The 24,051-nt window shown below is 37.2% G+C and overlaps 1 protein-coding gene across 1 annotated transcript in view; it reads right to left on the bottom strand.

Annotated features, from left to right (window-relative positions):
• Positions 1-24,051, bottom strand: part of TMEM104 (transmembrane protein 104) — a 75,445-nt gene that overhangs the window by 45,370 nt on the left and 6,024 nt on the right. Inside the window, exons 3-8 of the mRNA XM_032210027.1 lie at positions 20,252-20,373; positions 15,361-15,442; positions 14,924-15,023; positions 12,096-12,176; positions 1,852-1,951; positions 933-1,041 (exon numbers count right to left, since the gene is read on the bottom strand). Of these exons, the coding sequence (XP_032065918.1) occupies positions 933-1,041; positions 1,852-1,951; positions 12,096-12,176; positions 14,924-15,023; positions 15,361-15,442; positions 20,252-20,373 (594 nt within the window). The remainder of the gene's footprint in view (positions 1-932; positions 1,042-1,851; positions 1,952-12,095; positions 12,177-14,923; positions 15,024-15,360; positions 15,443-20,251; positions 20,374-24,051) is intronic.

Raw genomic sequence — 24,051 nt, 5'->3', positions numbered from 1 at the left:
AGTAAATAAGCAAACTCATCAGTCTGTCACCTGATTACTGCAACAGCAAAACAATATCCCTTTAACATCTTAAATTATACTTCTAAAATCAAGGTAGTTAGAAAAAAAGAATGAAATTAGTTCAAATACTGAAACAAATTCTTGGGTTCAGTTGGGTTTTTTTAAGCATGCAGAGTATTTTTCATGTGCAGCTTCAACTGGTGTATCACAAGTTTGGAATAAAATGAAATGGATCACAAGCTGAAAATTTACACACACCTGCTTTGGTAAAATTGTTTAATATATACTGAAATATTGGTAAAGCAGGACCAGTGAACATATTTGCTAAAAATCACACTCATTTATAAAATGCCAACATACAACAAGCAGTCCTACTTTAAGTATATGAAGCATCTAATATTTCTTAGACCCAAGTAGCAATATTAATACAATTCAGTTGCTTTTCCAGTATTAAGTTGCTTTTCCAAGGTAGTCTGACAACCTTTTTCAAGTTTTCATCACTTCATTAGTATTGTAAATATTTCTGGCTTGGAAAAGAAGAGCTACTTAAATTTATTGCCTTATACAGGAAAAGAGGAAAATTAGGAAGGAGGCACTACAGTTAGCCAAAGTTGACACTCAACAGGATACCGTGCCTGAAGTGCAGTGTGTAGACAGCCTGATAAATATGAGTTGAGGCGGAGGTGATTTCCATTGAAAAGTATCATTAATTTTCCACCTATGTGTATATCTCAAGGGACTACTACAGTACAAGGCTGACCTACTGAAAGGTATAAAGTTAACAAACTTCCAGGAGAAAAAAAAGAAGAGAAAGAGGCTGAAAACAGCAGCAGATTATACCCTTAAAATTTAAATCAATCATTCTTTCACAATGTTATTTTGTTTAAGAACAAAGCAAAATTCATACTGTACCTTTGGTTAGTGATACCTACCAGATAAATCCTGTAAGCATCAATCCTCCTGATTGGCCCCCAGCATTTGTCTGTGTCATTATACTTTGTCCCATCTTCCACACTGCATGAATGATTGCCAGTCACAGTACTGACAAAAAAAAGCAAAGCAGAGTATTAATGTTCATCTGAATATGTGAAGAGACCCTTATTAATAAATATACCATACAGGTATGTCCAGGAAACAGTTGCAGATCAAGTAATAACAGCTTTTTAAGCAGCAGATGAAATAGCTAGTAAGACAACTGCAACTATTCCTTAGCTAGTTGGTTATGGCAATGGTTTTCCATTCTGCAGTTACTTATCATTGTAATGTATTTTATGTGGGCTGCCCTAGATAGCATTCAGAAGATATAATTCATAGCACAGTTGGATTACTAACTGGTATATTTAGTTTGCCTTGAATATTTGTATATATCGACAAATGTTTTTCAGAAATTCTAGTGCTGGTTTTTACTTTCCAAGTCCTATATAGCTTGGGGCCTATGTGAGAAAACAATTTGGGCTGTAAACAAATATATCTGGACACTAAAATTTGCCACTAGTTTAATTTGTGTGTTATCAACTCTTAGCAACCACCTGGATAGATCTTCTCCAAGATGATCTGTCCTCAACTGTCAAGTTTCCCAATGGCATACCCACTGCCATTGTAACAGAGTTCTTCTCCTTTCCTGCTTTCCTGATTATCATTATAAGATGGATTCATGATTATTTCTAATAATGGTTTTTAAGTACATTGTGGCTCTTTTAAGTTTTGTATAGCCTGAAATTGACTTGAAAACTGGGATAGTTGTAGACCTCAATACAAAGTCAAAACCATCAATATGAAATAACTATGTTATCTTTTAGCTTTTTAAGAAAATGAACACATCCACAATATTGTTACCAGACGCATACCTACCAAGTCACTTCCATGAGAGAAACTGGGACAGCAGCTGCATAGATTGCCAGATCACCATATAAATAGATGATTATACAGAAGTAAAACAAATTCACTCCCACTACAAAGAAGAAAAATGAGAAAAAGATAAACCATTGCGATTCACAAAATTGTATCAGTTTTTTAAAAAGCTTAATATTTTAGTCATTTCTTATTGAAAGTTCTTTTTTTAGAAGCCATGTAACCATGCTGAAATGAAATTGATCCAAAACACTGCTTGAAAAAAGAACATACTCAATGCATACTGGAATTAAATCTTACAGGCAAAAATATGGTGCCTTATCTAGTATCTTAAAATCTATTAACATTGTTTTCTATAATTAAATATTTCAAAATGTTACATTAAATATAACGCTCTCACTATGACAAACCTTCAGGCAGAAGTAAAGGATCTTACCGTGTGTGTGTATGTGTGTGTGTGTATGTGTATCTAGAGTAGAATACCTACTTCATTTGACTACAATTTGCATCAATTATTTCACTCAGAGTATATAAAAATTATGATAGGTGCCGTACAATCACATTTAAATGTCATTTTATCAAAGCATACAAAGCGTAACCCTCTTTGATGGATTACATGTAGTCCTTCTCTTCAGACTGGTTCAAAGTTCCAAAGTTCTACCTGGGGAGTACTTACAACCTGAATTCAAAATTCTGTCGGTTGTCATCCCCCCCCCTTGCAGTCATGTGACTTCACTTTGGGCAACTGGCAATTGGGCCACATTTACAAACCCTAGCAGATTTCCATGATGTGTTTTGCAACCGATTTGCTGAAAACCAGCATTTACTTCCAGTTTCCAAAACTGGATATGATTCTAATCTTGCCAAATTACCATATGATTTATAAAAGGCTATGATGTAATACTTTTTATTTACAATTTGGGGACAAAATTATTGGTATGCCAAGAAGCTTTTATGATCAGACATCAGGAAAGATAAAAAAATTCCAAAACACATCAGCTTGTTTTTCAAAAAGGAACTGAAATAACTCAATCTAAACATATTTCATTTTCAAAGTAATCAGGCCAAGGACAGAAGGCATCAAAGACAGGACGAAAAAAAGAACATAAGAAATACAAAAATGGAGTATATTCAGCTTGGCACTAGGAATGGTCTTCTGCAATCTATTTGTGAGGATGGAATACATGTGCATACAGTTATATACCTATGCACACGCTGAATACATATACACATGCACAACTCTGTTAAAACAAAGTATTCTTCAGTCAAGTTTAATGCTTGGTGATTTCATAAATATATCTCTATATGTTTTGGCAACATTTGCAAATCACCTATATCTCACCAGTGTTGAGGTACTGGATTAACTTTATGCATGCTCAGATAAATAAATGCAGAATTCAAATAAAAAATAAATAAATAGCCAACTTTTTCTTCTGAGTTTTGGCTTCCAATCTAATCTATTAATTATCCTTATTTTTCTTGATAGTCTCCTATTTGAGTATAAAACGCATCTGACTCTACTCAAGTTTTGAGATCAGCCAAGGTCACCGCTTAAAAAATACAAGTACTAGGCAACCCTCGTTTCTTGGCCAAAATAATGTCTTTTACATTTAAAAAAAATCTCCTCAAACAGAAACAACATGGTGTACTCAGTAACTACATGTCTTCTAAATGGGGTCAAGGAAAAAGCCTTTTATTTCATCAGAACACTTTGTTCAAAAGATAAATGGAAATGGGCACTATTCACTTATGCCACTATTCAGCAGTATTAATTCTATAACTGTTTAGCATATATTTTTCCCCGTTATAATTTGTTTCACTTCCTGAAATACCAAATTATTTTATGAATCAGTACCACAAGTATGTTGAAGCTTGACCTGATGCAAAACATGGACAGGCAGTCATTTGTTTTAAGCATCTGGTTCACTAATAAGTGACCACCTTTCTAGTTTCCTCCATGCATGATACACTGAAACATGATCAATGCCAATTATATGTATTTTTTAAACAATATGAACTATGGTAATCGCCAATATATTTATGCCTGCTGAGGTCTGTTGCCAGGCTAGCTTTTCACTTGCCTTACAACATGTTCCTCTCTAGATACTTATTTGAGGGTTCCTTATGACTATCAGAGATCAGAGTTTGACTTCCAACATCCAACTGAAACCAATGATGCTAGGTGCGAAAAGTCTGTTGCATACACAAGTTCACATTATAACACTAGATGAAATTCACTTTCCACTTTCCGGGCAAGTGTTCTGTCAAAGGCCACTAAAAAGTGTACCATCATGAATATGCAAAAAGCACAGTGCACGCCAGTTTCAATTGCTAATTATATATTGCAATTAAGTGGGCAGTGCAGTAGAATAGCCATCCCATTTATAAAACCTGCATCCATTATATAACTTCTATACAAAGAGTCATCAATTCATTTATTACTAGCATATCTATGCCATTGAATAGCCCAGAAATGGTTCTAAAGCAATGATATTTCATAATGAATAAGCCAAATTATTTAGAGTATGCTAATAGATGGAAACCAGAAAAATTCTTGTTTATGCCTACAACATATTCTTCTTTCTCTTCTTCTTATAAAAATATTTTGGTTCTTTGAAGTATTAAATCTCTTAGTGTAACTTAAGAGGAAAGCATAAAAAACAAATTAAAAACACACAAAATGTTATCTAACTAGTTTTCTGTTAATACTGATATGTCTATCAGTAGAATAAAAGCAAAATTATTTCTCTGCAGTAATAATCAGTAATTATGTTACCACATTTAGATATTCATAATATTAAAATGAGACAAGAGCAGCATGGTAATCAAAAGCATATTTATTCCCAGCTTGGAGTTTATTATTTTTAAAATAGTAAATAGATTAAAATATTCATTAATTCTTTAAGACCCATTGCAGCTTTTCCTCCAGCTAAATGTACAAACAACTGCAGCTATAAATGCTTATTAAAATCTTATTCAAAGAAAAAAAATCAAATTAATCTAAAACCAAATAAAACTTGAACATTAAAGTCATTATTCATGTATATTATTAAACTATAATGGATTTTTGTCAGCCTTTTTGTAAATGCTAAATTGAATATATAGTCCCATTATAGAAAAAAAAATACTCTTAATTAGGAGAAAGAGAAATTAGTCTCATGAAACTCTGACAAGAAAATGAGTTTGGACTAACATTCAAGTCAAGCTAAGACTGTCTCATCTAGCAAGTTCAAGACAGCACTTTCATCTTTCTAGAACAGGTCACTGAGACCAGAAGTTTACTGTTTCGAGCTTTTGGACTTAAACTGGAGCCAATCATCTCTCTATTAGAATGTGTGCTTTGGGCTATTCTATGCATAGTATTTATGCAGTGCTTGGCTGTGTACAGCTTTAGTTGTTGATTGGGATGCTGATGGCCGACTATTAAATCGTTGCCTGGTTTTCCTTGTGCTGCCAAGTTCTCAGCTCCTAATACCTGATAAGCTGGTGGTAAATCAACACTCCTGTTGATTGTCAAGGGGCCCATTTTCCAGGCTTCAATCATTTCCCTGGCTATTTTTGTACCTGCTTGGCCAACAATCTTAGTAGTTGTAAAATTGAACACATGTTCACTGCAATGTGAAACTACCAATGAATTCAGGTCTACTTGTCTGACTGCTCATATTCTTGCAATCTGGTGGTTAGACTCCTCCCTATCTATTCTACATAGTCTATCAGGTTGAATCTCGACTCCGATGAATTTGGGCCACAGATTCATTATTTTACCATTTTATCTGCCCCTACTAATAAGACATCCCAGTGATCTGGCCTTCTACTTTACTTGCTGTCTCCCCTTGCTTTTATTGTTCTCATCCACCCCACACTTAATTGTTTTTGCTAGTCGTTTATAGTCATGTGAACAAGTATATTCACATTAAATCATTTTTTTAACTAATGTAGACACATCAACATAAATATAAAGATAATGTAACTGAACAAAAACCTACAGAATAAAATATTGTCTATTCAACATAAAATTAACAGATATGCCATTTCCTTCCATAGAAAAAATAAGTCCACCTTTAATATTTGATTATTACCCCCTCTGGCAGAAACAACTTCAAGTAGACATTTCTTATAACTGTCTACCAGTTTCTGACATTAAATAGGATTAATTTTTTCCTCACTCCTTCATGCAGATTTGTTTTCACTTGTGCAATGTTGGGAGGGATTTCTTGCATGCACAAGTTGTTTCAAATCACTCCACAGAATCTTGATGGGATCTGGACCTAGGCTTTTGACTTGACCATTCCAGAATCCTCCATTTCCCTTCTTTTTTTCCCAGCCATTCTTTGGTGGATTTACTAGAATGGCTACTGCCATTGTCATGTTGCAAGGTTCACTTTTAGTTACGCTTTTAACAGATGATCTTACGTTATCCTCAAACACCCTCTGGCACAATGTACAATAGATTCTATGATGGACACCAAGCACTCCATACCATAACCTCGCTTGCCTGCTTTATAGTTAGAATCAGTTTCTTCTGGTAAAATTATGGATTTGGCTTTTTACATGTCTTCTGATATTGTGACCAAGTATCTCAATTCTTTACCTTGTATGTTCACAAAACACTGTTCCAGAAGCCCCAATTTTTGCCTAGATGTTCATGAGCAAACTTTAGTTTTGCCCTCAAATATTTTCTGTAAGCAATGGTTTTCTCCTGGCACATCTCCCATGTAGATCTAATTTGTGCAGCTTCTTTCTAATGGAAGTCTCATGCACTTTGACACCAATAGTAGTGAGAGTTACCTACAGGTTACATGGTAAAATTCTGGGGGGGGTTAGGGATCTTTTAGGCATCTTGTGAACTTGTTGGGGTGGCCTGCCCTGGGCAAGTTGGCACTTCTTTGAGATCTTTTCCACCTCTTAATCATCGTCTTGACAGTGGCATGATTGATGTACAATTGTTTGGCAATCTTTTTCAATCCCTTTCCCAGAATCATAGGTGCCTATAATCTTCTTTTTGAAGATTACAAGAGCTATTTTAATCTAGACACAGTGATACCTCCCACTTCAACAACAAAGAGCAAATCAAACTAAATATCTGAGGTTTCAATAAGGCAGGTTTATTCAAGATCCTCTCTAATAATGTTCTAATCATGTGTACCTGATCTGAGCTTTTCTACCATATCAAGGTGATAATCTCCTGGAAGGTATTTTGAATACACCTCGGTAAATGTAAGAACAAGATAGCAGCAATTTTAAAAGCTAATACTTGGATTCTCAGGGAAAAAAACTGAATTAGGAACAGCTGTAATTTAATCAGAGATATACAGTAAAATTAGACTGTCATTTTTCAAATAGTCCATTTAACAGGCCAAGGACAACATATAGGATAAGAGGATTATGAAAGGGCTGCTATTGTTCATTGTTAAAATCAAACCAACTAAATATATTGCTCACTACTTAGATCATTTGATTCCAGACTTGAATGTATATTTAATAATGCTTCTCATAGGAATTTTAGTTCAGTAGATTATAATCTAGTTATTTAAATAGAAAGTAAAACAAAAATGCTCACATTACTCATTCTTTGGGCTACAAAAATGGTTATGCCTTGACTCCTGCTTATGATTTAAGGTAATTCTAAGAACATATTTCTGTTTTAATGTTCTGTATTATTCATTTGACAGACAGAACTTTATTTTGGTTGTTGACTAATAAAAATACTATCAATAAAATGAAAACTATCTTCTAACAACAAGAACTACTATCAACCATTTGTACGAGAAGCTTACACATAATATACCAAAATTTTGCTACTTTTAGATAAATACACTTATCTTCCTTTTTGTTTAGATAGTGCAGATAAAAGCTAGGTTCAGGTATTAAAATTTGGTTATTTACAGTTACAATATAATTGAGAAGATTGTGAAAGAAAGCAGCAATTTCTGTTTGATCTTCTACATCTAAGATCCTTTGTCGTAGTATTGATCTAGCGTGATCTAACTATAAGGTTAAGTTTGGCATCACTGGAGAAACTAAACAAAGTTGGTTTCTTTTGGATCACAGTTTCCCAGGAAGTTTTATAGTTTTTTGCAAATGTTAGATAGGTCAGTTCACTAGTTTGAAACTACTGCTTTTTAGGCAATCCTGTGGTTCCCCTGGAGAACATTTTGGCTTCCTTTTCTTAATTCTTCAATTAGTGTTTCATATTATTTTTTGCAATAAAGTTATGGTTATGGTTTTGGTTTGCCATTTGTTTTTTTTAATTAAGGTAAACATTGTGCCAGTTCTGTTTTATAAATAATCATGGGTCTTCATTGATTGATACTTTCATTACTAGACACAAAAAAAGGAAGATCAATGGATTTCTCCAGGAGTGGTACATGACATATATGCCTAGAATCCATTACTACAATAAATGACTCCAGAGTCCCTGTTAGAGCAGGCCAAACTATCCTTCAGAGTTAGACACCTTTCATAGAAATCGTCAGAAGACATTCTTTCTCTTTAAGACTACATACCAATTTCCTACAAAGTACAGTCTGAAGCCTTATGTGTCTCAGCTTAAATTGGTAAGATAACAATTTGACAAGCATTGATTCTTATAAGATTACCAAAGGAAATGTGCAGGATATGCAGCGAACACAAAGACGTCCTTTTTTAACAAACCTATAACAGCAATTATAATAGAATATGATATTCTGAAAATCTTACTCTTTGCCTGGACTATATCTTTTTATTCTGGTAGCAAAACTTGCCAGGTTTTAATTGGGCATTACATTAGATATATTCACCGTGACTGCATAAATTTATTTTAGCCTGTTCTAAAACTACCATCACATAGAAAGCAAGGTCAGAAGTCAGCTCTTAAAAGCAAGTAATTGATGTAGTGCTGATTTCATTCACTGAAAAATTATGCAGAATTTCCACAGTTGCAGGAAGCCTGGCAAATGCCAAAGTATGGCAAGGAAAGAGCAAACTGGAAACGATGGATAGTATTTCTGACACCCAATAACCTCCAAGAAAAACTAAGTAAAATCCCTGGTAAGGGAATAGCAGGGAAGACAATGGCAAAACTATGCATTTGAGAAATTTGATTTTTCAGCAGTACAGGTACTCCTCAATTCACAACTATTCGCTTAGAACCATTCGAATTTACAACCACACTGAAAAAAGTGACTTATGACAGTGCGTGCGCTTACAACTGTTGCAACATCCCTACAGTCACATGGTCAAAATTCAGATGCTTGGCAACCAGCACATATTGACGATGGATGCAGTGTAACCAGCGTCGCGTAATCATCATCTGTGGCCTTCCCAGCCGGCTTCCAACAAGCAAGGTCAATGGGGAAGCTAGATTTGCTTAGCGACTACACAATTCATTTAACAACTGCAATGATTCAGTTAACAACAGTGACAAAAAAGGTCAAAAAAGCAAGCATGACTCACTTAACAACCACTTTGCTTAGCAATGGAAATTCTGGTCGCAATTGTTCTCATATATCGAGGACTGCCTGCATTTATTTCTGTTTGTAAAAAGATGCAACTGCATCTAATCCAGACAAAATATATGAATCAGCATAGCAGCAGTCAATTTTAGTCTAGCTGAACAAGAAAACTATAACATTTAGTAAGAGGCAGTTATTCAAACTTTTATATTTTAGAAAAACAAAGAGTCTTATCACTTATGTAAATTATTTAGAATTATCTTGCTTTCTAGATATGTTTGAACTAGAGACACCTTATAGGATTTCCACATTCCTATAGAAAGCAATGCTGCACAGGCGAATAAATATGTAATTGTAATTGTAATTGTAAAGTTTATTTATAGGCCGCCCTTTTCCCTGAGGGGACTCAGGGCGGCTTACAACTTACAGGGAGGGGAATACAAACAGTAATATATAAACACAGTACATAATTAAAATATAGAAACAACATTCATCATTCGGGTGGGGACGGATTACAATCTTTACCCCCAGGCCTGACGGGATAGCCAGTTCTTGAGGGCTGTGCGGAAGGTCTGGAGGGTGGTGAGGGTACGAATCTCCACGGGGAGATCGTTCCAAAGGGTCGGAGCTACTACTGAAAAGACTCTCCTCCGCGTAGTTGCCAGTCGACATTGACTGGCATATGGAATTCGGAGGCGGCCTAATCTATGCGATCTAATAGGTCGCGAGGAGGTAATTGGCAGGAGGCGGTCTCTCAAGTACCCAGATCCACTACCATGAAGGGCTTTATGGGTGGTAAGTAGCACCTTGAAGCGCACCCGGAGATCAACAGGTAGCCAGCGCAGCTCGCGGAGGATAGGTGTTATGTGGGTGAACCGAGGTGCACCCACAATCGCTCGCGCGGCCGCATTCTGGACTAGCTGAAGTCGCCGGATGCTCTTCAAGGGCAGCCCCATGTAGAGCACATTGCAGTATTCCAGCCTAGAGGTCACAAGGGCACGAGTGACTATTGTGAGAGCCTCCCGGTTCAGGTAGGGTCGCAACTGGTGCACCAGGCGAACCTGGGCAAATGCCCCCCTGGTCACAGCCGACAGATGGTGGTCAAAAGTCAGCTGTGGGTCCAGGAGGACTCCCAAGTTGCGAACCCTGTCTGAGGGGTATAATATTTGGCCCCCCAGCCTGAGTGATGGAACACTAGCCAAATTATTGGGAGGGAAACACAACAGCCACTCGGTCTTATCCGGGTTGAGTACAAGCTTGTTAGCCCTCATCCAGTCCCTAACGGCTTCAAGACCCTGGTTGTACACGTCTATGTACAAATGTCATGGTTCTAGCTTCAGTTTCAGTATGTACATTTTTGCTTCATTTCACTAGACTATCAGAAAATTATATATTTCTAACCGAACACTATTTAGAGACCATTCAAAACACTACACTGGGTGCACACTAAAATATTTTGCCAATACTGACATCTATAATGTAAAACCTCTATAGACGAGAAGCCAAAAGAAGGAATGGCAGGAAGAGAATTTATTATTCTCCTAGCTAAATTCAGTGCTTGATAATGTATGCCTGGATTTGGAAATCTCTATGATCTTTCCAAAGCATTCTAATGCAACCAAGTATCTTTCTACAGATCAAAAGAACAGAAAAATCATATGACGCAAATTAGGGCCATCCCTACCTTTGAAGGGGCACTTTTATTTTGCTATAACTGTTCATTTTTGAAAACTTTTCCCTCTGAGAAAGAAAGCTAGTATGCTGCCTATAATAAGTGAAAAAGAGCAGAATAAATTTTGTTTGAACTGTCAACCAAATAAAGCATTTGTTAAAAAAAAATTAACTATGCTTAACCTGCATTCACATATGTGATTTGAGCACCCTCTACTGTGTAAAATTATTCATAGCCGAAATTGAGAATTAATGCTACCATATTATTCCAGAGCTGTATTTCTCCAATGTAAACATCCCTCTAGCCACCCTATCAAAAAAAAAAAAATCCATGATAAAAGCAAAATCTCAAAATTCATCCCAAGGAAGACATTTAATCACTATGGTATACAGTAAAAAAATGTACTAATGCTGAAAAGGTAACCCTACTTCAAATGAAAGCAAAAATATAGACATGGTGGAATAAAGGTACTCCTACATACAAATAGCAAAAACAAAACATAGTTTTGCATCCCATTTATCATTATCTCACTCTCCTTCATTGCCTACAACTTCATTCATTAACTATTACTTCTTACCAGATAGTTAGATATGGTGTCGAAGAGCCAACTTTGGAAAGGTGGGAAGATAAAGTTAGCCAACACATCTTGACCCTTACTAGCTCACTTTGGATGAAGCTCACTTTGGATGACACTGACCAGAATAATACTTCAACCTTTGCTGTGAATACAAAGCTTAATGAAGAAGAAGCCAAAGGCCCCTGATTCCATACAAAGGCTTATTCAGTCCCAGATCTTGGGAACTATCACTTACATATGTTTGATCTATTTTCCATAACATATGTATGGATAATGTAGATGTTCTTAGCCAGGCCATCACCAATAAAACTTATACTTAGGAGGAAATTGAGGGAGGAAGAGGAAAGGGGGAAAGGCGGGGATAGAAGGAAATTGAAAGCTTTTTGGCAATAATTTAGCAGTACTTCATTTTCTGTATTAAGTGTTTCCTAGTTTGTGTTTACTTGTAAGTATTCCACAAATAAAAACTGTAAGCATGTTTTAGGAAATGAACCAGATAAGGTTTAAATAAAAACTCAAAAAACATATCCGAAATATAAAACAGGGCCTTAAAAATAGTTACCTTTGTTGAAGAACATGGAGGCCATCTGACCCATTTCTACCCTTTCTGTGATTTCAAAAATATTAGGTGCTCCTCGTCTCTCTGAAAATTAGAAGGAATATTTTAGACCCATAATAAGTCCACGCTATTCATGTTATAAACCATTTCTTTCACAAGTAAGTCCTCAATTTACAACTATGTGTTTAACAATTATTAAAAATTACAATAACACTGAATAAATGACTTATGGCCGATCCTCACACTTATGACCATCAAAGTGTCCCCATAACCACCTGATCAAAATTTAGCCACCTGGCAACCAGCGTGTATTTACAATGGTTGCAGTGTCCTGGGGTCACATGTTCACCATCTGTGATTCTTCCAGCCAGCTTCCAACAACCAAAGTCAATGGGAAAAGGGGGATTTGCTTAACAACAATGTGACTCCCTTAACAACCGCAGTGATTCACTTAACTGCAGCTAAAAAGGTCTTAATATTGGACACGACTCATTTAACAACTGCCTTGCTTAGCAATGGAAATTCTGATCCCAATTGTGGTCATATGTCGAGGACTACCTGTATCTTGTTTATGAGGTACCAATACCATGTTTCCCCAAAAATAAGACAGGGCTTATTTTCTTTTGACCCTTGAAATAAGCACTTGGCCTTATTTTCAGGGAGGTCTCATTATTTTTGAGGTGCAGGAGGCAGTGAGTGTGGTCACCTCACGGCTGCTGTTGTGTTTCAATATTTTTGGGAGGACTTATTTTAGCGCATGCGTTCAAAAGTCCAACTGGGCTTATTATCCAATGAGGTCTTATTTTCAGGGAAACAGGGTAGGCATATATACATATAATAAAAAGAAAGAAACGTTACAATAGAGGCATATTTTTAAAACTCATTTTAAACTGCTTTGTAGTTAAATTTCTCAATCTTCTCTTGTTTTTCATCCTTTAAATGATTCCTTTGGTTGTACTACTGAGTAATGTATATGATTAATTATGGGGCAGAATTAAGAAAAAAAGTGTCTCCTTCTTCCCTCTCTGAAGGAGAACAGCTGCTTAAATAGGCTGAAAGATTTGGTTGATGACCCAAAAGATTAAGTAACGGCGGGGGGAGCTATGTTCACCATTTTAAAGACATTTTCCCCATGGTTTATGAAGGTAAACGTGCAAAACATTGAAAGATAAGTTTATTCTAATAATGTTACATATATTTCTGATTGTTGTTATTCACTGTAATTACACAAAATGAGTAGTTAATAAGCCAATCAAATTTAAAGAAGTAGAATATGATAAAGTTGAATATGATAAAGTTGGGAACCTACTAAATATGATACTGTACCTAAGCTTGATAAGAAATGGAGTAAAAAGTTCATATCCTAATTTTAAATAGTGAACTGACCAATCATTGATATTGATGCAACAGAGCAGTTACTTTCATATATATATATATGTATGTGTGTGTGTTTGTGTGTGTGTGTGTGTATGTGTGTGTTTGTGTGTGTTGTATTTGTGCTGATAAATAAATAAAGGGAGACTAACAAAGGCAACAGTAAAAATATTGGGTTTCTGTCTGAATGGTCTCCTATGACGAGCCAATGGACAGAGAATGGAAGCAATGAACTTCCTCCCATATTTGAGCATACCAGGGGTTGTGACTTTATATATATATATATATGTATGTATGTATGTATGTATGTATGTATGTATGTATGTATATGTATATGTATAATGTATAATGTATATGTATATGATGTATATGCATATGATATGCATATGTATATATATGTATATATGTATGTATGTGCGTGTATGTGTGTCTATGTATGTATGTGTGTGTGTGTGTGTGTGTGTGTGTGTGTGTATATATATATATATATACACACACACACACACACACACACACACACACACACACACACAAGATTTTTATCACTACTTCCATTCTCTGTCCTTCGGCTCGTCACAAGAGACCATCCAGGCAGAAACCCAATATTTTTACTGTTGCCTTTTTGTTACATTTTGTTGTATTTGTGCTGATAAATAAATAAAGGGAGACTAGTATAGATCTATTTCAAGCTATTTAGCTCTCATCAGCTAGCCATACCCTTACTGGGATTTGAACCTATACATATGTATGTATGTATGTATGTATGTATGTATGTATGTATGTATGTATATATATATTACATTTAGAATACATTTATCTGGGTCACTTATATAGAAGTAGTATCAATAAGTAGTATCAATAAAAAGAAAACTATAACCAGGAAGAGACAAAAGAGAAATTCCCAATCTTGATGTGATCTTCTGTTCTAATGCTTTTGAAGGGCTTGGTAACCAGATTATCAGGGAACCTGGCCTCATAATGTTGTGGATTAATGCTTATCTTCTGCAATAAAACCACCTTCATTCATTATTTAGGGATGGACAAGCAGGGAGATCTGGCGTGTATTACTGAAACCAATGAGGATGGGGATGTTGTTTGTTCTGAGAGTTATCCAACTATGTATCCAACATTGCAAAGAAGGACAAAATATGTATATTACAAGGACACCATTGTTGCAAGCAATGTGGCCTGGAATCAAGAAAAATATTTTTTAAATATGCATTTTGGTCAGCTGCAAAAAAAGAGCAAGCTTTTGACTTTGATAAACTATTTTTTTCAATTAAAATATGGTTTGCAAAGTATTACTAATGTTTGATTTCCTGACACACTTGTATTATTTACAGAAAGTGTAAATAAAGAATGGGGATCTTTTTTCACTTGCCTTTGGCAAAGAACTGTAGAGAGAGATTGATTCTTACATATTATCAAGATGAAAGTAGAATCAGCTAGATACTTACGCACAGATAGAATAGGCCGTGTTTCTGATCGTTCATAGACATCTGGGAGAACTTCACTATCAGAAACTTCAGATGAAGAATCATCATCATTATCATCTTCCTAGAAGAGTAAGACATTAAGCTAGATCTCAAAAATGAAGAATTATTGTAGAATTCTAAGTAAAAAAAAATTAAGTACTAAATTAAAAACACATTTACTGGAAAAATAGCAAAACTGTTTAGCTATGGGGTCTTTAAGATGCTTAGAATTCCAGTTCCCCCATCATACTGAATATCCAATTTAGTGAGAGAAAAGAATGCTGTTTACAAAAAAAATTGCAGAATGGTAGGGAATTTATTGCTGTATTTTAAGGGCAGGCACAAGAGCAATATTAAAAGTTTCCTACTACGTAACAGTATGATTGGAGAGATATCAGATTAAGACATGCCACACAAACCTTGTGCTTTTCCATTCTCTTTAAGTGAAGCTGAGCATTAGCTGCAGCCATGGCCTCCATTACAAAAGTTGTCGTCATGTAGCTATAAGAGAATTAGAAAACGTCAGTTATTTTAAAACAGAAATGATTCACAATATTCCATTTATATTAACACGTTCATTTTCAAGCTCTATTCTGAGAAGTTTTCAGACAATGTTGAATATTGAAAGCAAAGTTAGATATGATGCAGGCAGCCAACTTTTTTCCCAAAATTCCTTTGTATAAAGCAGGGGTGGGACTTTAATTTTTACACCTTGGTATCAGTTGTGATTTGGAGAACTCAAGTTAGTTTGTCTTCCAATTCTTAGCTTCCCTTGACACTTTGCTTTTCTCCCAGCCAGCTTCAATGATAGGAGTCAAATGGCAAAGCTTAATAAAATTAACCAGACTAAAATATTGTAGATGGATGGAAAAGACACATTTGGAACACGCAATGTTACGTATTTGTGACAGATTTTATTCCAACATTTTCAAAGAACTACAATACTGAAATTAAAGCTAGGATAGGTATACCCCCCCCCCTTGTTCAATTTTGTCCAGTTGCCTGGATAAGTCCTTGAAGTTTTTTTGGCAAGGTTTTTCAGAAGTTTGCCATTGTCTATTTTCTAGGATTGAAAGAAAGTGACTGGGCCAAAGTCACCCAGCTGGCTTTATACAAAGACAGGACTAAAACTCATGATGTAGCCTGATACCTTAACCACTATGCCAAATTGGCTCTCTTTCATAGATTTTTATTACATCATTGACTTTATTATTTAGTCAGATAGCAGTTGTATCACAGAAACAGTAGATAATAACCATTGGGACAATTAATGTATTTATGCCATTCTTTACAGAAAAGACTAGAACAGCAATAGTTAGATTATATGGATATACCAGGGCTGGTTTTACACATCATATTAAGTAATAAATGTGGCAGGTTTGAGCTACCAATTACACTTTAGTATATATAAATCAGGTTATATTTATTTTACAAACCATAATTTAAAAAATCCTAATTTACCATAGTATATGGAAATAGATCAGTGGTTCACATACAATGATATGCATTAGGGATTGAAAATACTTTTTAAGATCTACTAAGACAATAACTGGGAGTAAGTGATCCTTTAATTAAGAGATCAATGTTACAATTTGATTTGTTGAGCTTTCACCCATTTAGGTAGTTATTTTGTTTCTTATTTTTAGCAAAAATGAGCAAAGGATAAAATAATGTAATTCTCAAAAATAATATTTTCCTGCTGTACAATTTGAACTAATTTACAAAAATTGAATGAGAAATCATTTCTGCTATAATTAATATATATTTTATGTATATGTATGTGTGTGTGTATACATACACACACACACACACACACAAAAACATTCCCAGGGGCCTAAAAAACAATTCCCCCTAAGGGCTTCTCACTATATAAAACATATTTCAGGGATATCACAGATTCAGAAGTATTTATACAGAAATGAAAATATCAGAGTAATACTGCAGGAAACATTTTCAAATTGACAGTAGTAAGAAAAATTTGAAGGACAATACAATACAAATAGAACAAATAATTACAAATTGGAACAGAACCTATCAATACAAAGAAATGAACAGGAAGAGAAATCAAAGCACAAGGTAGGAAACTATAGATAAGCCTTAAAGTTTTAAAATAATCTCTTTTACAAAGCTCAGAAGCAATCTGTAAAGATTTGTGTTTTCCATCCAAGGAAACCAGCACTTTTTCAATGCCTTCACTAGTAATTTATAAGATTAATTTGCAAACAACATGGTCTCAACTGAGGGAGAAAGAATACAAGAAAATCTGTTTAAGAAAATACTTTTACAATGGAAGGTAATGATGCTCACAGTAGAACAATTAAATGTAGGTAAATAATTAGTTGCAGTTATCTAACAAATCCACAAATTTAAACAGACCATTAATGACCACAGTGTATAGAAAGCATTTAAGAAGGGAACTAGGTCATTTTTTTTATTTACATCTTTTTTGTGTGCATGGTACAGAACAAATTCTTGCATGTTCTGTGCACTTTTAAAGTTCATTCAGAGGTATAAAACTGATCCATTACCATTAATTCTCTATACTTAAGGCAAACATTAATGGGAGAGATTAAATCTATTTTTTTATTCTGCACAACATACAATCTTTGTCTCCCTACTCCGCTCCAGGGGACATTACTGGTCGGGGTAGGGAGAAGAACCATATCATCTAGACCAGGTCCTGGACAGCTAATAATCAGGCCCCACAAGGTAATAAAAAACTGAAAAATAAAGTAAATTTATTATTTATGTATATTAACTATGTTATATATTTTACATGCAGTCCAATGCAATTCCTCTTCACTCAATAAGGCCCAGGCAAACCAAAAGGTTGGGCAACCATGATCTAGAGCAGGGGTGTCAAACTCAAGGCCCATTGGCCAGATCTGACCTGTGAAACAGCAAAGGAAAGGCCCATGGTGCCTTGGCCCACCCAGGTCAACTGGGCGCTGATCTACAACCCGGTGGTGGCCATCCGGGCCAGAAAGTGGCCAGCCTTAGATCCGCGGGCTGCCCCCACCCCACTGGCACGCAAACAAGAGGCAGCGAGATGCACGGGGCCTGGCGTCCCTGGGGACCATCTTATCCTGCAGGCTGACTGTATTCGGAGTGCCTCCCTTTCACCCAGTAAGCCAGCCCCTGCCTGCATACGTCACCGCTTGAGCAGGGAGGACAAGAAGGAGAACAGCAGGTGAGGTTTTATGCCAGCCGGCCGGCCAGACAAGAAGTAGGTCAGGTGGGACTGACTGGCTGGGGTGGGGATCATGGCTGCTCAGGTGTGTTGTGAATTTCTTATGTTTCTCTTTTTCCAAGATCTCATCCAATTCCAACTCTCCCTCCTCTTTTCCCATTCACTTTTCCTTCATTATTTTGGTTTCATGATTTAATTCTCATTCATTCTCTCTATGAGACTAAACCGTCTGAATGGACTTCTTTTGTTCCAGGCAGTCATTTTTCTACATTCAGGCATCACTATACATTCTTGACTGTATCTCTTCTTTCCATTGCAACTCAATGTTTTCTTGTTTTACCATAGATACTTTTAAGCAATGCATTTGCACTGCATTTAGTTTTCACAGCGAGATCTGTAACCTCCTTGCTTTACAAGAGTTATTTTAAATAGCAATAGCACTTAGACTTTTATACCACTCCTTATACTTTATAGCACTCTCTGAGTGGGTTGCAAAGTCAACATATTGCCTTTAAAAATCTGAGTCCTCATTTCCACCCTCAGAAGGGTGGAAGGCTGAGTCAACCTTAAGTCCGCCAGGATCGAACTCCAGCCTGTGGGCAGAGTTTGCCAGTAATACTGCATTCTAACTACTGTACCACCAGGGCTCAGGAGAAATGAACTAAAATTTCAATGTATACATTAGGCAAAGATAGACATGGAACTTTAGTTATGAAACATAATTTAGAAAAGACAATCTGATTGCAGCAAATTAATTTTCATTGAAACAATTATTACTGGATATACTACATATGTAAAATAGAATTTTCTACATTTATTAGACCACAGGTGTCAAACTTGATTGTGTCACATGATGTATCATGACGTATTGAAACATTTTTTGCCTTTGCAAAGCTGGGGTGGGCTTGGCCTGCGCATGACTCATCTGGCCCACAGGCCGCCAATTTGACAGGCCTGTATTAGACTATTCAGAAAACACTTCTTCTATGATATTCAGTATATAATAATTCAATTCACCAACAAATTCCTAAGCTATCTTCATGTGTTAATTGCCTAACAAACTGAAGACATTCAGCTTCCATTAACTTTAACAATAGCAGCTAAGTAAACAACCCAGTAAAGCATTAGAAGTGCCTATGTAACAGTATAAAAAGAATGGCATTAAAATAGGATACATTTGTTCAAAGAGTATTGTTCATAAAATTTAGGAATGGCATCTAATTTTCAGGGCAATTATATTTTCATATAGTTCCAGGTGGTGAAACATTAGTAGGTCTAGGCTGAAAAAAAACAGGTCACACAGAACACCAGGAAATTTCAAGGATATAGATTAAACTGAGATATTTTTTAAAGGCAGTAATAACAAAGAAAATAGATGTATCTATGTAATTACTAAGAATAAAACTTGACACAGGAAATAATTTATTTTTTTAAAAAATTGTATCATTATACTTAAAATAAGTGTGTATTGAGTGTGTATGAGCCACAATGGCACAGTGGTTAGAGTGCAGTACTGCAAGCTACTTCTGCTGACTGCCAGTTGCTGCAATTTGGCAGATTGAATCTCACCAGGCTCAAGGTTGACCTCAGCCTTCCATTCTTTTGAGATGGGTAAAATGGGGATCCAGATTGCTGGGGGAAATATACTGACTCTGCAAATTGCTTAGAGAGGGCTGTTAAGCACTGTGAAGTGGTATGTAAGTCTAAGTACTATTGCTATTATTATTTACTGTGCTATTTCAATTTGCCAAAAATCAATTAAAACTTTTGGCAGCAAAAGTAGGTCAAAAGACACGGTTTCTTATTTCTTCCACTGTGATCCCCAATTCCATTCTGTGGGTCATGTCACTGTTGCTCAGGTCTTTTACCAGCTCAACTTTTTTAACCTTAGTTTTCAAGATGTGATTCCAGTGGGTCCAAAGATGCTGCTGAATTTGATTTACAGAACTATGTTAAGTTAAAGCAGCATATTTTATGTTGACCCTACTTGCTGGTGACCATGCTGAAAATATACAACAAAGAAAGTTGGTGTCGAATGAGCTGCAGCTAATCCCAGGTATATCTCTACATACCTCTTGTTTTAGCCAACTTAACAGAAGTAACATGTAGCAAAATCTTACCTCATAAATCCCAAGAACATTATTAGAATAAGGCTGACAAGCCAACCAGCAGCAGCAAAGGCCTTTGGCATGGTTAGAGCTCCTGTGCCAACTATGAGGTTGAACATATAAATCAAGCCAACCTGCAATGAAAGAACAGAAACATTTAATAGAAACTATTTAAATTAGTTCCACCTTTGGACAAATTGGGTATACAATATACAGTACCAATCTCCACATGAGCAATCCAAACTCAGGTATTATGACTATGTGATTTCAGAAGTCTAACTGCCCAATGAAAATTTTTTTTTTTTTAGGATTTTATTGGAAATTTATATGCCGCCCTTTTCCCTGAGGGGACTCAGGGCGGCTTACAACAGTGAAGGGAAGGGAGTGCAAGACAAGACTTAAAAAGAAAAAAATCGTGATTAAAAGAAAATTGATCATAAAAACACAACATTCACTCAACATTCGGGCGGGGTGAGAGTAATCCTATCCCCAGGCCTGACGGGATAGCCAGTTCTTAAGGGCTGTGCGGAAGGCCTGGACTGTGGTGAGGGTACGGATCTCCACGGGGAGGTTGTTCCATAATGTCGGAGCTGCAACTGAGAAGGCTCTCCTCCGCGTAGTCGCCAGTCGGCACTGACTGGCGGATGGAATTCGGAGGAGGCCTACTCTGTGCGATCTGATGGGACGCAGGGAGGTAATTGGCAGGAGGCGGTCTCTCAAATAGTCAGATCCACTACCATGGAGCGCTTTATAGGTGGTAAGTAAGACCTTGAAGTGCACCCGACGATCAACAGGTAGCCAGCGCAGCTCACGGAGGATTGGTGTTATATGGGCGAACCGTGGTGCGCCCATGATCACTCGCGCGGCCGCGTTCTGGACTAGCTGAAGTCGCCGGATGCTCTTCAAGGGCAGCCCCATGTAGAGCACATTGCAATAATCTTTGTTAGTTCATATTAACTGTTCCAGTAATAATATTGCTTTATGATATGAAGGGTTCTTTTCCTCAACCCATGGAGGCGGTTCATTTGGCATAGTATAAGCCTGCAAAGAAATGTCTCAGTCAATGACTTTGCCAAATGCATCTCATGTGCTTAATGGGGCCAGTAGAGCAGTGGGTGGAACTAAATAAGGTCACCATGGTCAAAGCAATCTAAATCTGGCTTGCTACCATCTGTTCCTACCTACCAGAACTTCCTACTTGCATTAATTCTCATCATGTTCCTGCAAGACATAAAAAATATCCTTAAAATTAACCAAGGGTTTCCTATGAAATTTATCTAGCAATATATTACTTTTCATTGGTATAACATATCACTATCTTTTTCTTCTTCCATAATTCTCTGCGAGGTGGATTTATTTCTTGAAGCCTGGTCTGCCTACATCTTTGGTAATCTTGTGTTCCATCTTTTCTAGAACCTACACTTCTTCAGCAGCCAAAACTGCTTAAATCCGATTTAGTTTGCCAACTATCTTTGGCTCCTTTTTCCAAGTTCAGCAACTTCCTTTCAGGCAGCTTCCTAGCCTATTTCACCTTCCTTTCCCTCTTTATATATGTGAAAACCTTAAATTTGTTTCACTATCAGCATTTCCCAAATAGAGTTTAACAACTTGAAGTATAGTTCATGTGCTGGGAGACAATTGACAAAATGGCAAAGAATACTGGATTACTCCATTTTGTTATACTCCTGTAAAAGCTCTTTTGCACATTATAAGGAAGCATTCGTACTAAGTTCTGAAATAAATCAATAAATTCTCAAGTGAGCTACCTACCCAGATAGTGCTGGCTTTGGAAACCATTGCACAAAAAGCACCCAAAAGTACAATACAAAGAGAATTAGTCTGGCAGAAAGCCAATTCTGAGCAAGAAATTCATATAGTATACTAAACGTAGAACACTTCCTAAAAGCACAAGATAATGGCAGAAAAAAAGCCAAATCCTGTAAAATTTACCATACCTATCAGAATTGTAGGAAACACAAAAGGGGGGGAAAGAAGGGGAAAATAAAAGAAAGTATCACTGTTGCCTTCAACTGCTTTATTAGAAATTCTGTATATAAAGCAGCTCTCTCTATAGAACTCCTATCTTCACTGTCAAAGTACATTTATTTCTGGATCTACAATATATGAATAAAATGAACCAAGAGCACAAAATAGCATAGATTTCTGGCATAAGTTTAAACAATAGCCTTCAAAGACTGTATAATAATAATATATAAACATCATGTTCTTTCTGGGAGAACAAGATCCTGGTGTTCTGATCAGCATCTGATCAGCAAATGCATCTTTTAACTGGATCACAACATGTAATGCAATTTGTAATTTAACATTACAATGATCTGGCTTTATTTGGAAAACTTACTATCCTATGAACTAAGTAATCTAGAAAGTGCTGTAACCACCTCTTCTTGGGATTGATGGACAGTTGAGAAAAAAAGTAAAAGAATTTTATAACTTCAGTGAGTATGAACGAAGATGGAAAGTATGAACAAAGATGGAAAGCTGTGGCAATACCTACAACGGATAAATAGTTGGTGAAGATGACAAAACTTGCTGAGATCGCCAAACTGATTTGTTTGATCAGAGAAAATGCAATCTGGAAAGTTTATTATTGGAAACCTTTTATCAACATTTTTGTATAAAACAGAAAAAATGAATTTATGAGTTATGATTTTGATGGTTAGATAAGATACATCAGATACAGTGACGTGCGGTGACGGTTACCGTTGGTGAGGCAAGACTGCAGCAACGGTGAGAAGCAACATCCCCGGCACTGTGTCCGACAGGCATCTCGCATTTATGGCGGACATAAACGCGAGACGCCTGTCGGACACAGTGGCGGGGGTGTTGCTTCTCGCCGCCGTCACGCTCCACCGCCTTGCCCCCCGCCTCCTCCGATGAACAATCCTGCAGCCAGCCCACCCACCCCTCCCCCGACCTGCTCCCTGCCTGGACTCACCTGGCTTCTCCTACTCCTACTCCTCCTCGTCCCTGCTCGGTGCTGGGCTGGCTGCAGGCCGGGGCATCAGGATTGTTTGTATGAGGAGGCAGGGGGGGCAAGGCAGTGGAGTGCGACGGCGGCGAGAAGCATCTCAGATGGAGTCGGGACACCCGGAAGGCAAGTCGGAACTTCGGCATGCCTTTAAGTGCCGGCTTGCCTTCCGGGTGTCCTGGCTCCATCTGAGATGCTTCTCGCCGCCGTCGCGCTCCACCGCCTTGCCCCCCCTGCCTCCTCATACAAACAATCCTGATGCCCCAGCCTGCAGCCAGCCCACCCACCCTCGCCCAACCTGCTCCCTGCCTGGACTCACCGCTCTCCTCCTCCTCCCCACTCGATGCTGGGCTTTAAAGGGGTCTCCCCTCCCCAGCCAGCCAGCCCACCCAGCCAATTCCTCCCACCACCACCACTGTGTCCAACAGGCCAGGTGTCTCGCGTTTATGGCGGACATAAATGCGAGACGCCTGGCCTGTTGAAACACAGCGGCGAGAACGTCCCTGCCGCTTCCGTGCTCCGTCGCCTCGCCCCCCTGCCTCCTCTGACCCCACCGCTGTGAAGAAAGAAAAAAAAAAATACACACACAAACCTCACAATAAAAAATTAAATTTTTTATTAAATTACAAATTACAAATTAAATTACAATACATTTGAATCCCCCCCTCCCTCCGTCCGATCCACCTTTTCCAGCTGTGGAAACTCTCTCAACTCTCCTCTTGTCCGCCCAATGTAAGCGTGCTAACGTAAGCGTGCTCCTAAGGCATGATTCGCTGCTCCCCGATCAGGAGGCGGGAGAATCAGTGCCTCTTTTGCATATGAA

The sequence above is a fragment of the Thamnophis elegans genome, chromosome 2, assembly GCF_009769535.1.
Source record: "Thamnophis elegans isolate rThaEle1 chromosome 2, rThaEle1.pri, whole genome shotgun sequence".
Classification (NCBI taxonomy): domain Eukaryota; kingdom Metazoa; phylum Chordata; class Lepidosauria; order Squamata; family Colubridae; genus Thamnophis; species Thamnophis elegans.
This window is presented reverse-complemented; position numbering and strand designations above follow the sequence as displayed.